Source organism: Dermochelys coriacea, chromosome 3, assembly GCF_009764565.3.
Source record: "Dermochelys coriacea isolate rDerCor1 chromosome 3, rDerCor1.pri.v4, whole genome shotgun sequence".
Taxonomy (NCBI): Eukaryota; Metazoa; Chordata; order Testudines; family Dermochelyidae; genus Dermochelys; species Dermochelys coriacea.
Window position 1 is genome coordinate 47,931,989 of NC_050070.1, and position 16,540 is coordinate 47,948,528.

A 16,540-nucleotide genomic window follows, 5' to 3' on the forward strand; every position below is an offset into this window, starting at 1 on the left:
AACACTGCAGTTTCTCCCATTCTTACAACAGGCAATAACTGGGTACCTGTGTGGTAACTGAGAAACACTGACACTTTTTAATGCCGTCTCCATTAACAGAATATCTATCAATGTACATTATGTATTTCTTTGAAGCCTGATAGAAAGGCTTTCATTGACTTCAGTGGACCTATTACCATAGTGCCTAAGTGCTGAATATTTGCCATAGCTGGTAATGTGCATATAGTACCTTGACTTTCTGATACTGCTGGTTCAGGTTATTGTCTGTAGGTTTTACTCTGCCATCCACATGGGTTTCAGTCTGTTGCTGAAGTTCCAACAGGTTACCATTGACTTCATCCTCTTCTCCCTCCAAAGTCTTTACATCCCTTTCTTTAAAATGGGTTCCATTCTGTTCTATTGCCAGTGTCCATTTCTCATCCCCATGCTCTGCTGCCTTATCCATATTCGATAGCCAATCCAAGAGATTTTCAATCGTATTTTTACTCTCTTCCAGTTGTTCTATGGCAGCAACCTACACATTGAAAGCTCAGAGTTTGAAATCATTTTTAGCGTTTACATAGTTTCAAATGTGGATATTTGAACATAAAAATATGTTGTTAAAAACTGAAAATATCTGTTAATTCACACACTGAGAATTTCCTGTATTTGTAAAACAAACATGCACTAATTACACCAAGTAAAATATGACTTTCATCTCTCATTGTAATAAGGGGAAAGACTATTCCCCCAAGACTTTTTAAAAATTCAAATAAAGATGTAGAGTTGTTGCATAAGAACCTTTTCTGTTTCCTGCTTAATAGCTGTTGTCACAGCTTTATCCAGCACTTTTTTGGACTCTTCTGCCTTCTGGCTAAGCAGCAAGCATTTTGTCTTAGCTTCATTAAGTTTCTGTTCAAGAATAGTCTTGTCTTCTTGTGACAGCTTTCCTCCATTCTCTTTCAAGAACATCTCAGTGTTTTTCACAATCTCTGCCAGTGCCTGTGCACTTGCCAGCATATCTTTCTGTAACTCCTTGGGGGGAAAAACAACAAAAGAAGATCGATAAACTATCTACCTGTACTTTACTTCAAACTTCTCAGAAGTCCTTCACTGAGAGACAGCCTAACTCATTTTATCCCACACATTCTTGTAAATGCACTTTTATTACTATAAATTAGTTCAGATGAGTTATGCTTTTGTTTCTCAGATGAGATTTTGACCACCATAATATCTCATATTTGAGCCTTGGCAGCTTGAGAGATTAAAAGTGTGGTACCATCATTAGTTTGGAGAGCGAAGAAGTCTATTAAAAGTATTAAAGAAAAACTAATTTAACAATCTGGAGTGGGATAAGTCAAATGTTCCATACACCACAGTAATAATGAATTTCTGCATAACGGTCCTGGGACAAGTCCAGAGCTGAAGCAGGTCTAGAGGGAGTCTAAACTGGTTGATGTATACTTCTTTTGGTCCCTTCCTCTCAATATGTGTGTTGCACGAACTTAGACTCCCTCTAGACTGCCACAGAGAGTTTTAGACTCACTTAAATTCACATCCAATTACCAACATGTAATTACATCTCAACCCTTACACCTCATTTCTGAATTTGGCACAGTAGGTCTACATTAATGTAAAGGATTATAGGGAGAATCATAAGCCAAAGAGCCGTAAGAGCAGGGTGATGTTTATGGTGCCACCAGATAAAAAGTTTTGGACTCTCACATGGGCTTGTGGGTTTTGTAGTGTTTTCTGATACTTAGTTTGAGAAAGAGCAGTTCATTTTAATGCACTAACCAATATTTTGGATGCCCTTCCTCTGGGCACAGTAAATAATTTTATATTAAATAAGATACAGCTTCTCCCCCCCCAAAATCTTTGTGCTTTCTTCCATACCCCACCTTATACATGGAATGCTCTCCCTGAACTGATCTATAAGGAACCTTTTCTTCCTTCAAATCCCCTCCAAAACCTGCTTCTACCATGATGCCCACAAGACATCAATGAAGAAATGAGGGCTAGGCTTCAGGACAGTTGTGGATAGAGGATATTTATAAAGCAAATACATATTTGTACATAATAATTTGGTCTATCCCTCTTTCTTTCCCTTGGAATTTTGCTGGTAATCTTAGACTATAAACTCTTAGATTCAGGGAATGAGTCTACCTTTGTTCAGCACAATGGGTTACTGATCCTCCCTGGGACTACTGTGCACTACTATAATATAAATATTAAATAATAATAAAAATGCTAAATCCTAAAGTCCTCACTGAGGCAAGATCTTAACTGATGTCAATGGGAATTCTCCCTCAGTATTAACAGAGTAAAAGTTTAAGTTTTGGCACAAGGGCAGGGCCTAATAACAAACCAAACAAAAAGCTTTCAGATGTACATATTGTCACAAGATTATAACTTGAACATGATGTGACAGGGTCGGGCCAGATGGCTATAAGAGAGTAATAGAAAGCAGATATATTAGCCCTAGGCTAAGTAGGTCCCTTTTCCCTGGGTAAGGTAACAGGGAAGGTTCCAGAACAATCAGGAACTTTCTGGAGACAATTTAGACAGGCTGATTAGAACACCTGCAAACAATCAAGAAGCTGCTAGAATCAATTAAGGAAGGCTAATCAGGGCATCTGGGTTTTAAAAAGGAGCTCACTTCAGTTTGTGGTGTGCGTGTGAGGAGCTGGGAGCAAGAGGCACTAGGAGCTGAGAGTGAGAACGCGGACTATTGGAGGACTGAGAAGTACAAGCATTATCAGACACCAGGAGGAAGGTCCTATGTTGAGGATGAAGAATGTGTTGGGAGGAGGCCATGGGGAAGTAGCCCAGGGAGTTGTAGCTGTCGCACAGCTGTTCCAGGAGGCACTCTAGACAGCTGCATTCCACAGGGTCCTGGGCTGGAATCCGGAGTAGAGGGCAGGCCCAGGTTCCCCCCAAATCCTCCCAACTCCTGGTCAGACACAGGAGGAGTCGACCTGGACTGTGGGTTCAGAAAAACGGCCACGCTGAGGGCTGCCGTGAAGCTCCAAGGCGAGCAAATCCACCAATAAGCGCAAGACCCATCAAGGTAGAGCAGGAACTTTGTCACAGTGAAAAAAGTTATAAAAAGGCACCCAGGAAATCTGCTGCCATCACTAGAGGGACAGCATTTATGGGGAAAAAAATATGGTAGAGAAATCTTTTTACAAAGAAGTTTCAATAAGGATGTGAGCAGAATAAACACTCCATGCTCCAGTTATAAAGGTGACATATGATTTTGGCATAATAAGCTTGGGCTCACTTACATGTGATTTTCTCACATCTGACAAAAATGCTTTTGAACTGCAGAATCACGTTAGATCTGAAGCATGCTACAAGATTGTTTCTGAAAGTATCGCAGGACAGTCTATTCATTTGCTTTTTATCAAGCCACCCTGAATGGGAGTACTGTACAGGTTCAATCCCTTGGCTTCGGTCAACAAGGCATGGTTTTGTATCTTTTTATCGTTCCCTCTTTCCCTCCCTCTGTCCTGTTTTTCTATCCCCAGGGGTGTTGTGCTGATTTCCAAACCACTGGGCAAACTGAGAGGCCAACTCCATTGCTGCTGTCAAAATTTCTGTGTGAACTGGCTGACTCAGCGTGTTACATAACAAATCTGGATATCACTCTTCAATACTTCTCCTTGCAGAGAACCAAACACATTATCAGTAGTGCCATAATTCTTTTCTGCACAGAGCCAGCATGAGATCCTGAGCCAGTTCCTGTTTCTACATCCCCCATGCAGTCAGTGCTTGCTATTGCTGACCTAAAACCTGCCTTAGTCGTCTTAATTTAATCTCAGATTGGTTTCTTTATGGACTGTAACTAATCAAAAATACATTACAAGATTACTAAGGCTGCTGCCGTTTAGTCAAGTTTTCACCTCTTGTTTGGTTTGGTATTGCTTTAACTCAGCCTTGCTGTCTCCGATAACAAGAGCTTCTTGGTGACCAATGAGTCGATTTTCTATTTGTGTAAAGAGATCACATATTTCCTGTAGTTTCTCCTTGTATTCCTGCTGCTGCTCAGCCACATCCTAATTTGGAGCAAAAATAAAACACAAAATTCTGCACAGGAATCATCAGAAGCTCCCTTACAAACTACTTTTTAAATAACAATATTGCAAGGCAATCATTTTAAAAGTATGCTGTAAACATGATAGCAGTGGTACACAGTTTGAGCAAGGTGAATATATAGAAGTTATGGATCATAAACCTTACATATGCTATAAGTAAAAGAGATCATGTATTGATGGAACTGGCCAGCAGAAATCTGTCATGCATACGTGTACAAATGAAACCTCCAACCAACAGAAGTGAAAATCCACATCTCTTAATTGCTTGAAATCTGTGATAAACACTATTAGTTCTGAAAAAGGATACCAAAACGGAAGTTAGTTGTGACGGGTGTGTTAGTTCAGTTGGTATGCATATTACCTGAGCAGAAAATGCTTGCATCTTTTAAGCAATACAGAAGAAAAAAACATGCAGGATCATTATTGCTACCAAATTCTTATAGATGCTTCTCATTCACCCATTTTTATACATTTCTCTGTAATGCCATAGCACACTGGCAACATCTTCCTTAGAATGTTACAAAGCCTCAGGATTCTAAATAACTTTTTCCTAATGCATCAGTAGTGGGTGAATTGTTGACTTCTGAGGCTTGCATTTGTGCTTCTATGAGAGGAAGGGATGTACAGGTATACTGAGGGCATCCTCTAAGTCAGCCCTGACTGTAATCATTTAGCTAATTACAAACACAATTGCTACACTATTCATGATTGTAAGCAATCACAAATACTTTTCCTTCAGTCTGACAGAAATACTAGACTTGATCCCCTCACTTTTGTGTCGATAATGATGTCTGAAAACTCAAGTATCCAACCACTTCCTAATATGATAGCACTAAAAAGTATGGTTGTAACACAGAAAGACCATAACAACTATTTATCAAACTTGATTGATACAGTCTTTGTAGAATAATGAAGGCAAATATAATAAAATGTATAGGATATTATAACATATTTAATCCAAAAGACAATGCTTCCCAAGCAACTCATTTCTGGTATGACATAATCACACATTAGTATTCAAATTCCTCATCTATATCGATAAAACACTAAGCACACACTGTCACAGAAAGGCAAACCTTCTGATCACCAAGATCTTGTGCTGTCCGTAACAGTCCCTCTAAACTTTCCATCTGAGATGTGATTGTTTCCTGTACTTCCTGAAAACACTTCTGAGTGCTATTTAAGAGCCTCAACAGCTGTTTGCTCTGATTAGAAGAAAGATCCTGGGCATGTTCAGAAATGAAGAACTGAACGTCAAATGCTATGGAGTCCAGTTGCATCTTCATACAGCCAAGCTCTTTTGAATGGTTCTATAAATAAAACAAGGGGAAATGACTGATCATAAAGAAAGGTTCAGTGTTCATAAAGCATATTTCAGAGAGAAATAATACTATCCCTAGCTCAATGTTCAACTATGTTTTTGATGGAAATTTTAACCAAAAGAAGGAATTAATCTAAAAACTTGTATTCCAAGACAAGGCAACTGGCTGGGTTTTCGCATGTTTTGCCTTCTTGATCAGGGGTTTATATATCAGGTTCCAAATAATGATGGTGCTCAAAGTCTTCTCCTTATTTGCTTTTTTATTTTTGCACATCAGAGGACTGACTGACTGACCATCAACACTGAACAGGTACTACTGGGGAGCCATTCGCCTAACTGGAGGAGCAGTTCTGCAAAAACTAGAAATGGGAGAATATTTACTGAAGGTATTTCCTGCAATAGGCTTTCTTGCCTTCCTCTGCAACCTAGAGTGACACCCCACTCTTCTCCCCACCCTGTGGGCAAATTCTGCCCTCAGTTACACCCAGGCAACTCTATTCAAACCCCAATTAAGTCACTGCACATTTTACATTCCATACATACATTTGAACAATTGGTTCTGTTCACGTCTTAATGGGTATCACATGAAGACGGTGTTTCGGAGGCATCTGAATTCATGTTTTGGGAGTTTTTGTTTCTTTAAAGCACCCTCCATAGCTGTTTTGGGAATGTACATTAAACTCATTGAAGAAATTGGAGTTTAAGCATTGGATGAAATTATAATAATTGGGATAGGTTGCAGTCCTGCATTACACATTCAGATGGGGCCAGATTTCTTACAATAGATGTAGGCAGAGCCAACATTACATTATCTTTTCTGATAATTAGTTACACTATTTTATCATTAAATATCAATGATACCTGCCTTTAGCAGTTGTAAGCTTTGCTTCACATTTTCTATACCACTAATATCCACTGTCAGGTTGTTCACAGTTTTACTGTTTTCTGTGATCCAGTCTGAAAACTTCTGAAGTCTGCTTAGAAGTTCCTGATGCAATATTGCAAGCTTAGACTAGAAAGAAAAGTTATATATTTATTTACAGTATCATAGTCTAACCAGCCAAATCTGATATTAAATGAAAGAAAATCTGACACCTAATTTAAAACCAAAACAAAATATTTATTTTTAACTGAACTACTTTAAAGTGAAGCAAGTACACACACACAAAATCGTTTAATAGAAACATACCATTTCAGAGTCAACAGCAAAGACTATTTGTTTTGCACGCTTTGAAGACATATCATAGACCACAAAAAAGGCCTTCTGTAAATATTCATAGGTTATTTTTAGTTCTTTAAGTTGCTCTTTGGGACCATCTTTGTGCAGAGACTTTAAAAATTCTTCTGTCAACTTCATATCTTTTTTTAGAACAGCAGCAAAGGTTGCCAGCCCTGATTCAAATGACTGCAAACAAAATATAAGCAAGATGCATTAAATTTACTAAGAGAAACAGGTTTAAAAGTAAATTCATGTAATTGTATTTAAAATCTGAACCACATGATCTCTCTCTTTATATTAGGGCTTTCTATAGCATCCTGCACTGTATTATCTATGTGCTTCTTAGTATACCATAGAAATAAGAAATATATTATACTTACCTCTAAATGTTCAAGTTGGGTTTTTAGCATTTCCAAGTTGTTACTAATAGGCTGCTGATTATCTAAGTGGAATTTCATATTCTGAACCATTGTCAAATGTCCTCGCAGTTTCTTTGTACACTTTAAACACTGCTGTATTCCACTGAACTTCTGAAAATAAGTTTTAACAATCAGAAAAGGCTTTCAGAGCTAATAGAGAAACATAACATTTGTTTTCATTACAATTTGTTTTAAATTTACAATTGGAGTGTTTGATATGTAGGTGTGTTTTTTGTTTGTTTTTTGGTTTTGTTTTGGTTTAATAATGATCTCCAATATTTAAAAGGATGCATGCAACTCCTCTAAGATAAAATGTGTAACTGTGCCAGTTGTTACTTACCATGCCTACTGGGTTGTCTTCTGGGGCAGCTTCTTTCATTTGCAGAACATCCTCAGAAAAGCTTTTGGATGGACTGTCTGACTTCTCAGGCTGCTGGTTATTTTTCAAAATAACAGCTGTGCTGTGAACCAGTGAATTCCCTCTGAGAGTTTCTGATCCAAATTCTGTTAGTTCTGTTGAGAAAAGAGTACCCAGCTCCTCTGCTTTGCTTACACATTCATCATCTGCGGGGATATCAGCAGCCTGTGAGATGGTAAACAAGTCTTTTGCCAAATCACTCATTGATTCCTCCAATCTGTATGAACTTTCATCTCCAGGTGGGATCTGGAAGATTTGTTCAAGTTGAGAAGTAATAAGTTTGGGAGCTACAGCTTTTATCTCTTGGTCTCTTTCATTCCGGGCTTCTTCACTTGTTGTTTCATATGGATGATCAGTCTTTTGGTTGCAGTGGCTTTGCTTCAGTATATCAAGGAGGAGGTCAGGACTCCTGCTATCAGGCCAAGTTAACTGAAGATTATCATAGTCCTTTTGATCTATGCATGAAGGGATAGCCATTAGTGTAGCGCTAATGTCATCACGTGCTTTCTTGATATTTGACTCACTGGAAGTCTCATTCTCCAAGTGTGTGTGACTAATCATTTTAAGTAAATTTTGCATTAAAACTTTTGTGTCAGAGTAATTTAAAGGTTCACCTTCCTGCTTGCAGGAAACATGGCCATCTTTCAATTTCATTTTTAAAATATTCTTTACATCTTCAATTAGTGTGTCAGATACTTCAGGAGAATGTGATATACCCTCCTCTATTTGCAAGTCTTTGGGGAGCATCACTTCTTTGTGAAATGATTCTACAGGCTTTTCTTTCCTGACACCACTTTCAATTAAATCGGTCTTGTTGGTTAAAGTATTCTGTTCCATAATGTTTTTTACTCCATTGTAACAAACCAGTGTTTCACATTTCTTCTGCACAATATTATCCAATCTATCACCTTTGTTATCCAAAGATCTAGAAGAAAAGTCTGCTGCCCCTCTATGATTCCCAGAATGTCTGGTTTCAGCCCTGTCCTCTGACTCCTGGACATTCTCAGTACTTCCTTCTGTGTCAGCTTTCTTAAAGGCAAATTCATGACTAAATATCATGTCATTTTCTGAAGTGTCTTTAAGAACTTTATCAGTTTCTTGACAGATGATAGCCTCATTTTCTTTGGTAACATTAATTCCCTTTGATTTTACTGTAACTGTTAGAGGAGAGGATTGAACATTAGAGTTGAATTTGTTTGGATGCCCTGCTCCCATATCAATAATATAGTCAGGTATCACTAACTCTTTTCCATTCTGTTTATAATTTTTGTCAGTTTCACCTTCCTTAAGGTAACAAGAATCAGCCTTATTCAGTTCTGAAATATCTTTTGCTTTTATGCCTTTTGCACATTGTTTTAAATAAGCAGAAAGGTCAAACTCCTCCATAAATTCATCTGATTTCACTGTATCAAAGTCACTGTAATGTCCTGATTTAGCATCACTTGAGGCTTGTCCAACACTTACTTTTTCTTCATTTGAAACAGCAATTTCACAACCTGTTTTAGTAGCTCCATCAAATATTTCTCCAAGGCTTTCCATATGAATAGGACTTTTACTTAATTCCTGGCTATGATTTTCCTTTATAACAGTCACCATGTTTATATTTTGTTTAGGGATTTCAATACCTTTTTCTATTTGACCAAGTTCTTTATTTGTGACTGGGTGTACTAAGTCAGTGAGAGAACCTAGACTATCACTGTCATTCACATAAGGCACGTGTCTGACTACTTTATTATCCATTTGGGATAAATTTACCTTAAGCAGTTCTATGCCAGTCACATTATTTGACATATGCATCATGAATATGTCTTCTTCTGTGTTCTGTCTTTGCTCATAATTTGAACATGGCACAGATATATTGTTCTCATTTTTCGTTATGATATGAACTGGTAACATATCTTCTGAAGGGAGGAAGTCTATTTGAGTCTGAATGTTTGCGGCAGCAGCTTGCTTAGCAATAGCGGACAGGGATGCACACACATATCCCTCCTGAATGATTTCATGGTTTATTGCCATGGTATCATTCATGCCAGGATCAGGTGGTAGAGTCACATGCTGTGTGAGGTTACTTTCTTCACTGTTAGATAACATCCATTCAGTGCCAATGATGCTTTCAGATTGGATATTTTCAGTGATATCTTCTAACATATGTTTGCTATCTACCAAATCCTCAGAAGCACTTTCAATTTCTTGCTGTCCTTCCTCTTTGGTTTTATCTGTAAGATCAAGATATCCTTCTTCAGAAACATCAGATACATTTCTATGTTTTTTTAAATTGGATTTTTCAGAGTATAGGTTACTTTTTTGACTGTTGGAATCTAACTGCAAAATATTATCACCTGACATGTGTTTTAAAAGAAGATAACCATCTAAGGCATCAATATTCTGATTACATTCATCACTATCTTCCATTTCTTTGGAAGAAGCAAACAGCTGGACACCAACATTTTTATCCTGACACTGTGAGTAATAAATATCCATTATTCCTTCTTCATCATCATCAACATCACCATCATCATCAGTTCCATAACTATCACTATCATAATCCATATAATCATAATTTTCCTCCTCCTCCTCCTGAATTCCTTCATGCTCATCCTCATTAGAGTCACTTTTTGCTTGCATTTCACACTCCTCATATCGGTTTCGTTGCACTTCAGCTTCATGCAACCTCAATAAGGGACTAAAGCCGCTCTCCTCACTTTCTTCACTCTCACTCATGACTGGTAGTGTCTGCTCCTTATCTTTCACCTTCCCTACGCTTTCTGTCTCCTCTTCAGAGATGGCTTCCAACATTCCGGCACTTCCTGAAGCCATATTTATCATCTCAAAGGAATCTGTCTGATTTACTTCACTAATGCACAGGACACTATCTCCAGTGTTACTCACATCTTGAAAAGTGTTTAGTTCTTCCCTCACATTTAGTAGCCCGTCTCTTTCTTCTTGGACGCCTAAGAGTGTGTTGTCAGGCTCTGGGGTATCATCATCTTCAAGCTGAGAGGTATAGTAATCATCATCAATCTGAGGAGAGTCATAGGAATCATCCCCATCAACCTGAGGAGTGTCGTACGCATCGTCATCATCACCCTGAGGAGTATCATAGGCATCATCATCTTCATCATCAACCTGAGGAGTGTCGTAGGCATCATCTTCATCTTCATGCTGCAAACAGTTATTTTCACACTGTGGAGTGCGGTCACTCTCTCTCAGCAGCAGACCACCAGGTTTATAACTATTATCTCCCAGTAGTAACCTGCCATATAGAGCATCGCTGTCCCCTAGGAGTAGCCCACTGTGCAGACTGATACTGTTTCCCAGAAGTGGCCTGCCATGCATGCTGGTACTGTCTCCCAGCAATGGCCCCCTAGGTGTATCAGTAGTGTCATCCAGCAGAGCCCTACGATGCACGTCACTAGTGTCCTCAATGGGGGGTCCACCCTGCATGCCGGTACTGTCTCCCATTGGTGACCTGACACATGTATCAGTACTGTTTTTCAACAGAGGCCTGTAATACACATCACTATTGTCTTCCAGGAGAGCTCCATCTGACATATTGGTACAGACCCCAAGGGATGGCCTGCCATACTCATTCTCTTTAGACTGTGGTATGCCATGCTTATTACAAACATTTTGACTCGCTAATACTTTACCAGAAAGTTCTTCTAGAAGTCTGTTTTCAGTATCTGTGTGGCTGAATGAATTGAGACTTCTCTGAAAATCAATTTTTTTCATATCTTTATCAGTTAACGTACTCTCATCATCAGACTGCAAAATGTGAGGGCCACACTTTGGATTGTTTTCTTGAACTGCACCGACTTCACTATTAACAGATAAATCATCTACACCCAAGGGATTTTCTAAAGTTTTAGAAGTCCTGCTTTCCCTACCCAGGCTCTCTCTTCCATCAGGCATGCTGGGTTTGTCTTGATCTATTCCTGAAATAAGATTTCCTTGTGAGTATTTTGGAAGATGCCTTTCTACATTTCCAGAGTTTGCTTGCTGATACACATGCTCACACTGTTCCATCTGTGTTCGTTCAGGATATTCTTGAAAACTTTTGAATGCATTCTCTTTCTCAGGGTTTTGAGTACTACCCACTATATTTCCAGTTTCTGCTTCAGGTTTAGACAACAAAGAATTCAATGTACATTCTGACTGTTCAAAAGCATTAGAATTAAAGACATTTGCTCTACTGTGAAAATTATTTCTTTCTGAACATTTATTATTCTGAATATCTTCTTCAGGTTGTTTTAAGTTGCAGTCAGTAAAAATATTATGTCCACCTGTATACTCATGCAGGACATTGCTTGTGACATTGTTAAACATGATATTGTCAGGTTGTTTCAGATCCGTTCTTTTTGAGTTTACATATGTGTTACTAAATCCCCCTTTAGTCACATCAGTACTGGACGCAGAATCATCACCTTCCAACAACATGCTAACAGCTTCATCTAGGTCTCCATCATATAACAAAAGTCTTTGTCCTGTGTTTGCATCCATATAACTATTTATCATCAGATAAGACATGAATAATTTTTTAGTTTGCTCTACGCTATGAGGCATGGGCTCTTCCGTACCTGAAACTTCTTGTTCCTGTCGGTAGTCATGAAATGCAGATGGCTGGAATTCATAAGATGATAACCATCTTGCAGCATTTTTACAAGAGGACTCTAAATCCTCCATGTTAGGCATCTTATCAGGTAAAATTACATTGTTCAAAACAGATACAGTATTACCATCTATTACCCCTAACTGTGCAGCATTATCCAGACTGAGTACCTCACAGGTTTCTGGAATATAAATTGCAGCTATTTTTTGCCTGCCATATAGTATTTTGCTTGCCAGTTCATTTGTTATCATCCCTTGATGTAAAGAAGTAGATATGGGGAATATTTCACCAGAATGAGGCCAAATGAGGCCAATGAAGCCTCTCTGTGCTTCTAGTACCAAGAGTGCACTGCTAGATGAAATTAAGCTGCACTGTATGGCTTCATCTACAGTTAAGCGTTTGGATGAATTTGGACATAGTATCCCACCAGTCTGAATCTGATGAGTCAGAATACCACAAGCAGTGTCCTGATCAATCAACTCTTGTCTCATGGCTTCTTCCACAGTCATTCTATGCCCTGAGTCAGGTTCAATTATACCTCCAGACAGTAGTTGAGCCCCCAGCAATCTGAACATGGTTTCACGGTCTATGAGACCTTCATGGGCTGCTCTCAAAATACTTATCTTCCTTCCACATTTTAGTGTTATTCTACCTCTTTCTTGTGGTCTTACAGGTAGAAGTCTTAACCCAGTTTCTTCACTTATTATGCTTCTTTGAACCATCTCCTCCAGGGAAACCTTTTCTGCAGTGTTGGGGTCTAGGAGATCTTTGCATGTGTCTTGCCTTTCCAATAGTTTTGAAAATAAAGATGCAGAAACCAAGTTCCTCTGGAAAGCTTTGTGCAAAGTGAGTTGCTCCCCTGTAGCTGGCATAACTAGATATCCTTTGGAAAGCTGAATCTCGAGAATTTTAATGGCAAGAGTCTCTGGAATTATACCTTGTTCTAAAGCAGCTACAGCTGGAAGATTTGTGAATGATGACTCTGAAATAATTTTCTTAGCATTATTTAATTCCTGTAGTTGCAATAGAGTTTGTTCATCAATAAGTTCATGGACTTTTGCTTCTTCAAGATCAAAACATATTCCTAACTCTGGTGAAATTAGCCCAGATAAAATCAGCTGATTCTCAAGCAATCTAATGCCAGTGTGAGAGTCAATTAGACCTTTTAAAACAGACTGAAAGATTGAAAGGACTTCTCCAGTTGTTTGATCAATGATACCAGCAATAACTTTATCCACCTAAAAAGGAATATAGAGAATGATTTTAAGTCATTTTATAATTGTACATATTAAACTTTTTTTTCTTTTGAATACATATTAAACACAAAATCATATACTTACCAGGACTGGGACAATGCTGTGAGTATTAGCAGCTCAAATGCGCAAGTGATCTATGTCAGTGATTCAACAGCACACGATGTAATAAAAGATTTAAAATCAACATGCATCTGTGAATTGAAAACCTATGCTCTGCATACATAAATAGGGTTAGTGGAAGGCAGCAGAAGAGATGATTATATAGTGAACAATAACACATATACCTGGAAGGTAATCTGTCATGCTCTAAGTGTCTGTGAAAGGTTAGAAGATTCAAAAATAGTATGTGATACAAAATGACCATGCTACTCATGTTTACAGCATACAGCACTTTTGCACAGACACCCAAACGTATGGACTTGTATATTATAGAACCCAAATACTTCAACTAGTTTGCATGGAAAGCATGTAATCAGGCTGGCAACATTATTTTAAAATAATTATACAAGACATTGCTTCTACTTGTATATGCACACATACATTTACAATACCTCTTTGATATAATTCCATATTTGAGATTTAGATTGGTTTATAAAAAATGTACTTGTGGTACCCCATAACTAGTTACTGTATGTGGTCCCAACCATATACCCAATTGGAATTTAAGGAAAATCTGGAACACTGTATATCTTCTGGGATATCTCTGGGGGAGTACATGGCAGAGATTAACCCATATTATTTTATGGTGTCATATTTTTGCAGCACACAAACTTATCTAGCAATCAGAGGATGGCTTTTAAAGAGAAGAGTTAAGAGATGGATGATTTGTTTATCTTTGTTCATGCAAGGCACATGGTATTAAGACTCTTCACGCAAGTTTCGATGAACAGAATGTTCATATGCACATGTAAAACTACATATATTATACAAATATATAGAAACTGCACTCATTTGATTCAGGTTTCAGCTTACTGATACGTACAATCAAATACAGTTTCTCCTTTCATTGTTAATATATTGTTCCACAACCATGCAGTAAATCTCAAAAGAATAATGTACTACAACTAGAAACACAACAACATTTTCTGTGCTATTACCTTTTCCTCCATCTTTTCATCCCCTAAATTTTGTGCCCCCTGTAGTTGTTTCAAAGCTTCATGAGATAACAGATTATAACCTTCTTGTAGGGATTTCACTTGTTTTTCCATTTCATTTCTCTCTCCATCCGTCATTCTACCAAAAAAAAAAGATACAATAACAATTATCATCAGATTTGAAAACTTCAGTAGATGACAAATTCTGCTTTTTCTGTTGGTTGTGAATTCTGTGTATGTGTGTTCAGGGGGCAGAATGATCTAGCACAGGGGTGGGCAAACTTTTTGGCCTGAGGGCCGCATCGGGTTTCTGAAATTGTATGGAGGGCCGGTTAGGGGAGGCCTCCCCAAACAGCCAGGCATGACCCGGCCCCTGCCCCCTATCCGACCCCCCTGCTTCTCGCCCCCGACGGCCCCCCTGGGACTCCTGCCCCATCCAACCCCCCCCGTTTCCTGATGGCCCCATGGGGACCCTCCCCCACCCCCCCCACCCCCTGCTCTCGGTCCCATGACCACCCCCATACCCCCCACCCTTAACTGCCCCCTGCTGCCCCACCCACCCTCCTTCCTGACAGCCCCCTGGAACCCTTTCCCCATCCAACCACCCCTTCTCCTGGATCCCTCACCCCTAACTGCCCCCCTCCACCCCATTCAACCCCTCCTCTCCTTCCTGACTGCCCTGCCCAGGACCCCTGCCCCCATTCAACTCCTGTTCCCCGCCCTCTGACTGCCCCAACCCCTATCCATGCCCCTGACCACCCCCCAAACACCCATGCCCTCTATCCAACACCGCCCCCAGTCTCTGCCCCCTTACCGCGCTGCCTGGAGCACTGGTGGCTGGCAGCGCAGCTGCGCTAGGACAGGCAGCTGCGCCACGCCACGCAGCATAGAGCACCGGGTCAGGCCGGGCTCTGCAGCCCTGCCACCCAGAGAATTGCACCACATGGCGGCATGGCTGCGAGGGAGGAAAGACAGTCTCCCGGACCAGGAGCTCAGGAGCCAGGCAGCATGGTCCCGCATGTCGGATGTGGCCCACGGGCCATAGTTTGCCCAACTCTGATCTAGTAAGTCAAATGGTGAACTCGTTCTCGGAAGACCTGGGTTTTATTCCTGGCTTAGCTACTGGCTTGCCGGGTGAATGTGAACAAGTCACTTCACTTCCCTGTACCACAGTTTCCCCATCTGTAACATGGGGGTGATGATAGTGACATCCTTTGCAAAGTGTATTGAGATCTATTGATGAAAAGTCCTAGGTACTATAATTATTTTAGAAATGAGAACAAAATCTGACTTCTGGTTTTGGGCCAGTATTAACACATATGATAAAAAAGTTGTATGAAAAAATTCATCAGATACAGCTGAATAATTAATACATTTAAGTCAACTGCAAGTCAATCTGTGATCAGAAAATGAGGCAAAATTAACTGAAAAATGCTTTTAATGAATTATTCCCTCAGTTCTATTGTTTATGGTCTGTCAGCCAGTTTTCCATGCCGCTGACTGTTTACTGATCATCAGCCAAGCCAATGTGAATTCATTTTGATAGTCGGCACTCATGAGAACCATGGGAAATGCTTTACTAAAATCCAAGTATATTTACATCTACTAATTTTCCTGATGGATGAAACAAACCTTCTCTATATAACTTATATGTTAGTTGGTTAATATTGTAAAGTGTTTTGAGATCCTTCAAATGAAAGGTGCTGTATAAATATAAAAGTATTGTCATGTGTTGTGTCACCTAATCCAGGGAGCTGTTGTGAAAATTGGGCTTCCAAATTTACCTCAATTATGGGCTCAACTGGAAAAACTGTGAGAAAGTTCATGAAATGTCACAATAACCTATAACAACAAATATTAATAGGAAATGGGAAAAGGTACAAAAGCAATTCAGAAAGAATAAAAAAAATGCCTACGGATATAATGCAAGGACTGTGTTAAAGTCATGCCTCGTAGATAAGAAAAGTGAGGAACCCAGAAACCAATAAACCCAAATCAGTGTGTCAGAAATCATTCCTAACAGGTAGACAAAATAACGAGAGGGTGAGCTATTCCCCCTTGTGCCCCTTTTGCAATCCTCAAAAAGAGACTTTAGGGAGAAAAACTGGCTACTGGAGAGAGTTTCACC

The 16,540-nt window shown here is 39.3% G+C and overlaps 1 protein-coding gene across 15 annotated transcripts in view; it reads right to left on the bottom strand.

The window, feature by feature from the left end:
- The window catches only part of DST (dystonin), a 468,601-nt gene that overhangs the window by 149,622 nt on the left and 302,439 nt on the right, over positions 1–16,540 (bottom strand). For 11 of the 15 annotated variants that reach the window (XM_038397725.2, XM_038397722.2, XM_038397727.2 and 8 more), the window contains 4 exons: positions 14,416–14,551; positions 3,885–4,037; positions 781–1,014; positions 230–514 (listed from right to left, as the gene is read on the bottom strand). In XM_038397725.2, the coding sequence (XP_038253653.1) occupies positions 230–514; positions 781–1,014; positions 3,885–4,037; positions 14,416–14,551 (808 nt within the window). Of the gene's footprint in view, positions 1–229; positions 515–780; positions 1,015–3,884; positions 4,038–5,152; positions 5,387–6,262; positions 6,410–6,586; positions 6,803–6,996; positions 7,147–7,375; positions 13,301–14,415; positions 14,552–16,540 lie in introns of all 15 variants that reach the window. The other 4 variants (XM_043510392.1, XM_043510393.1, XM_043510402.1 and 1 more) reach the window with 1 other exon arrangement.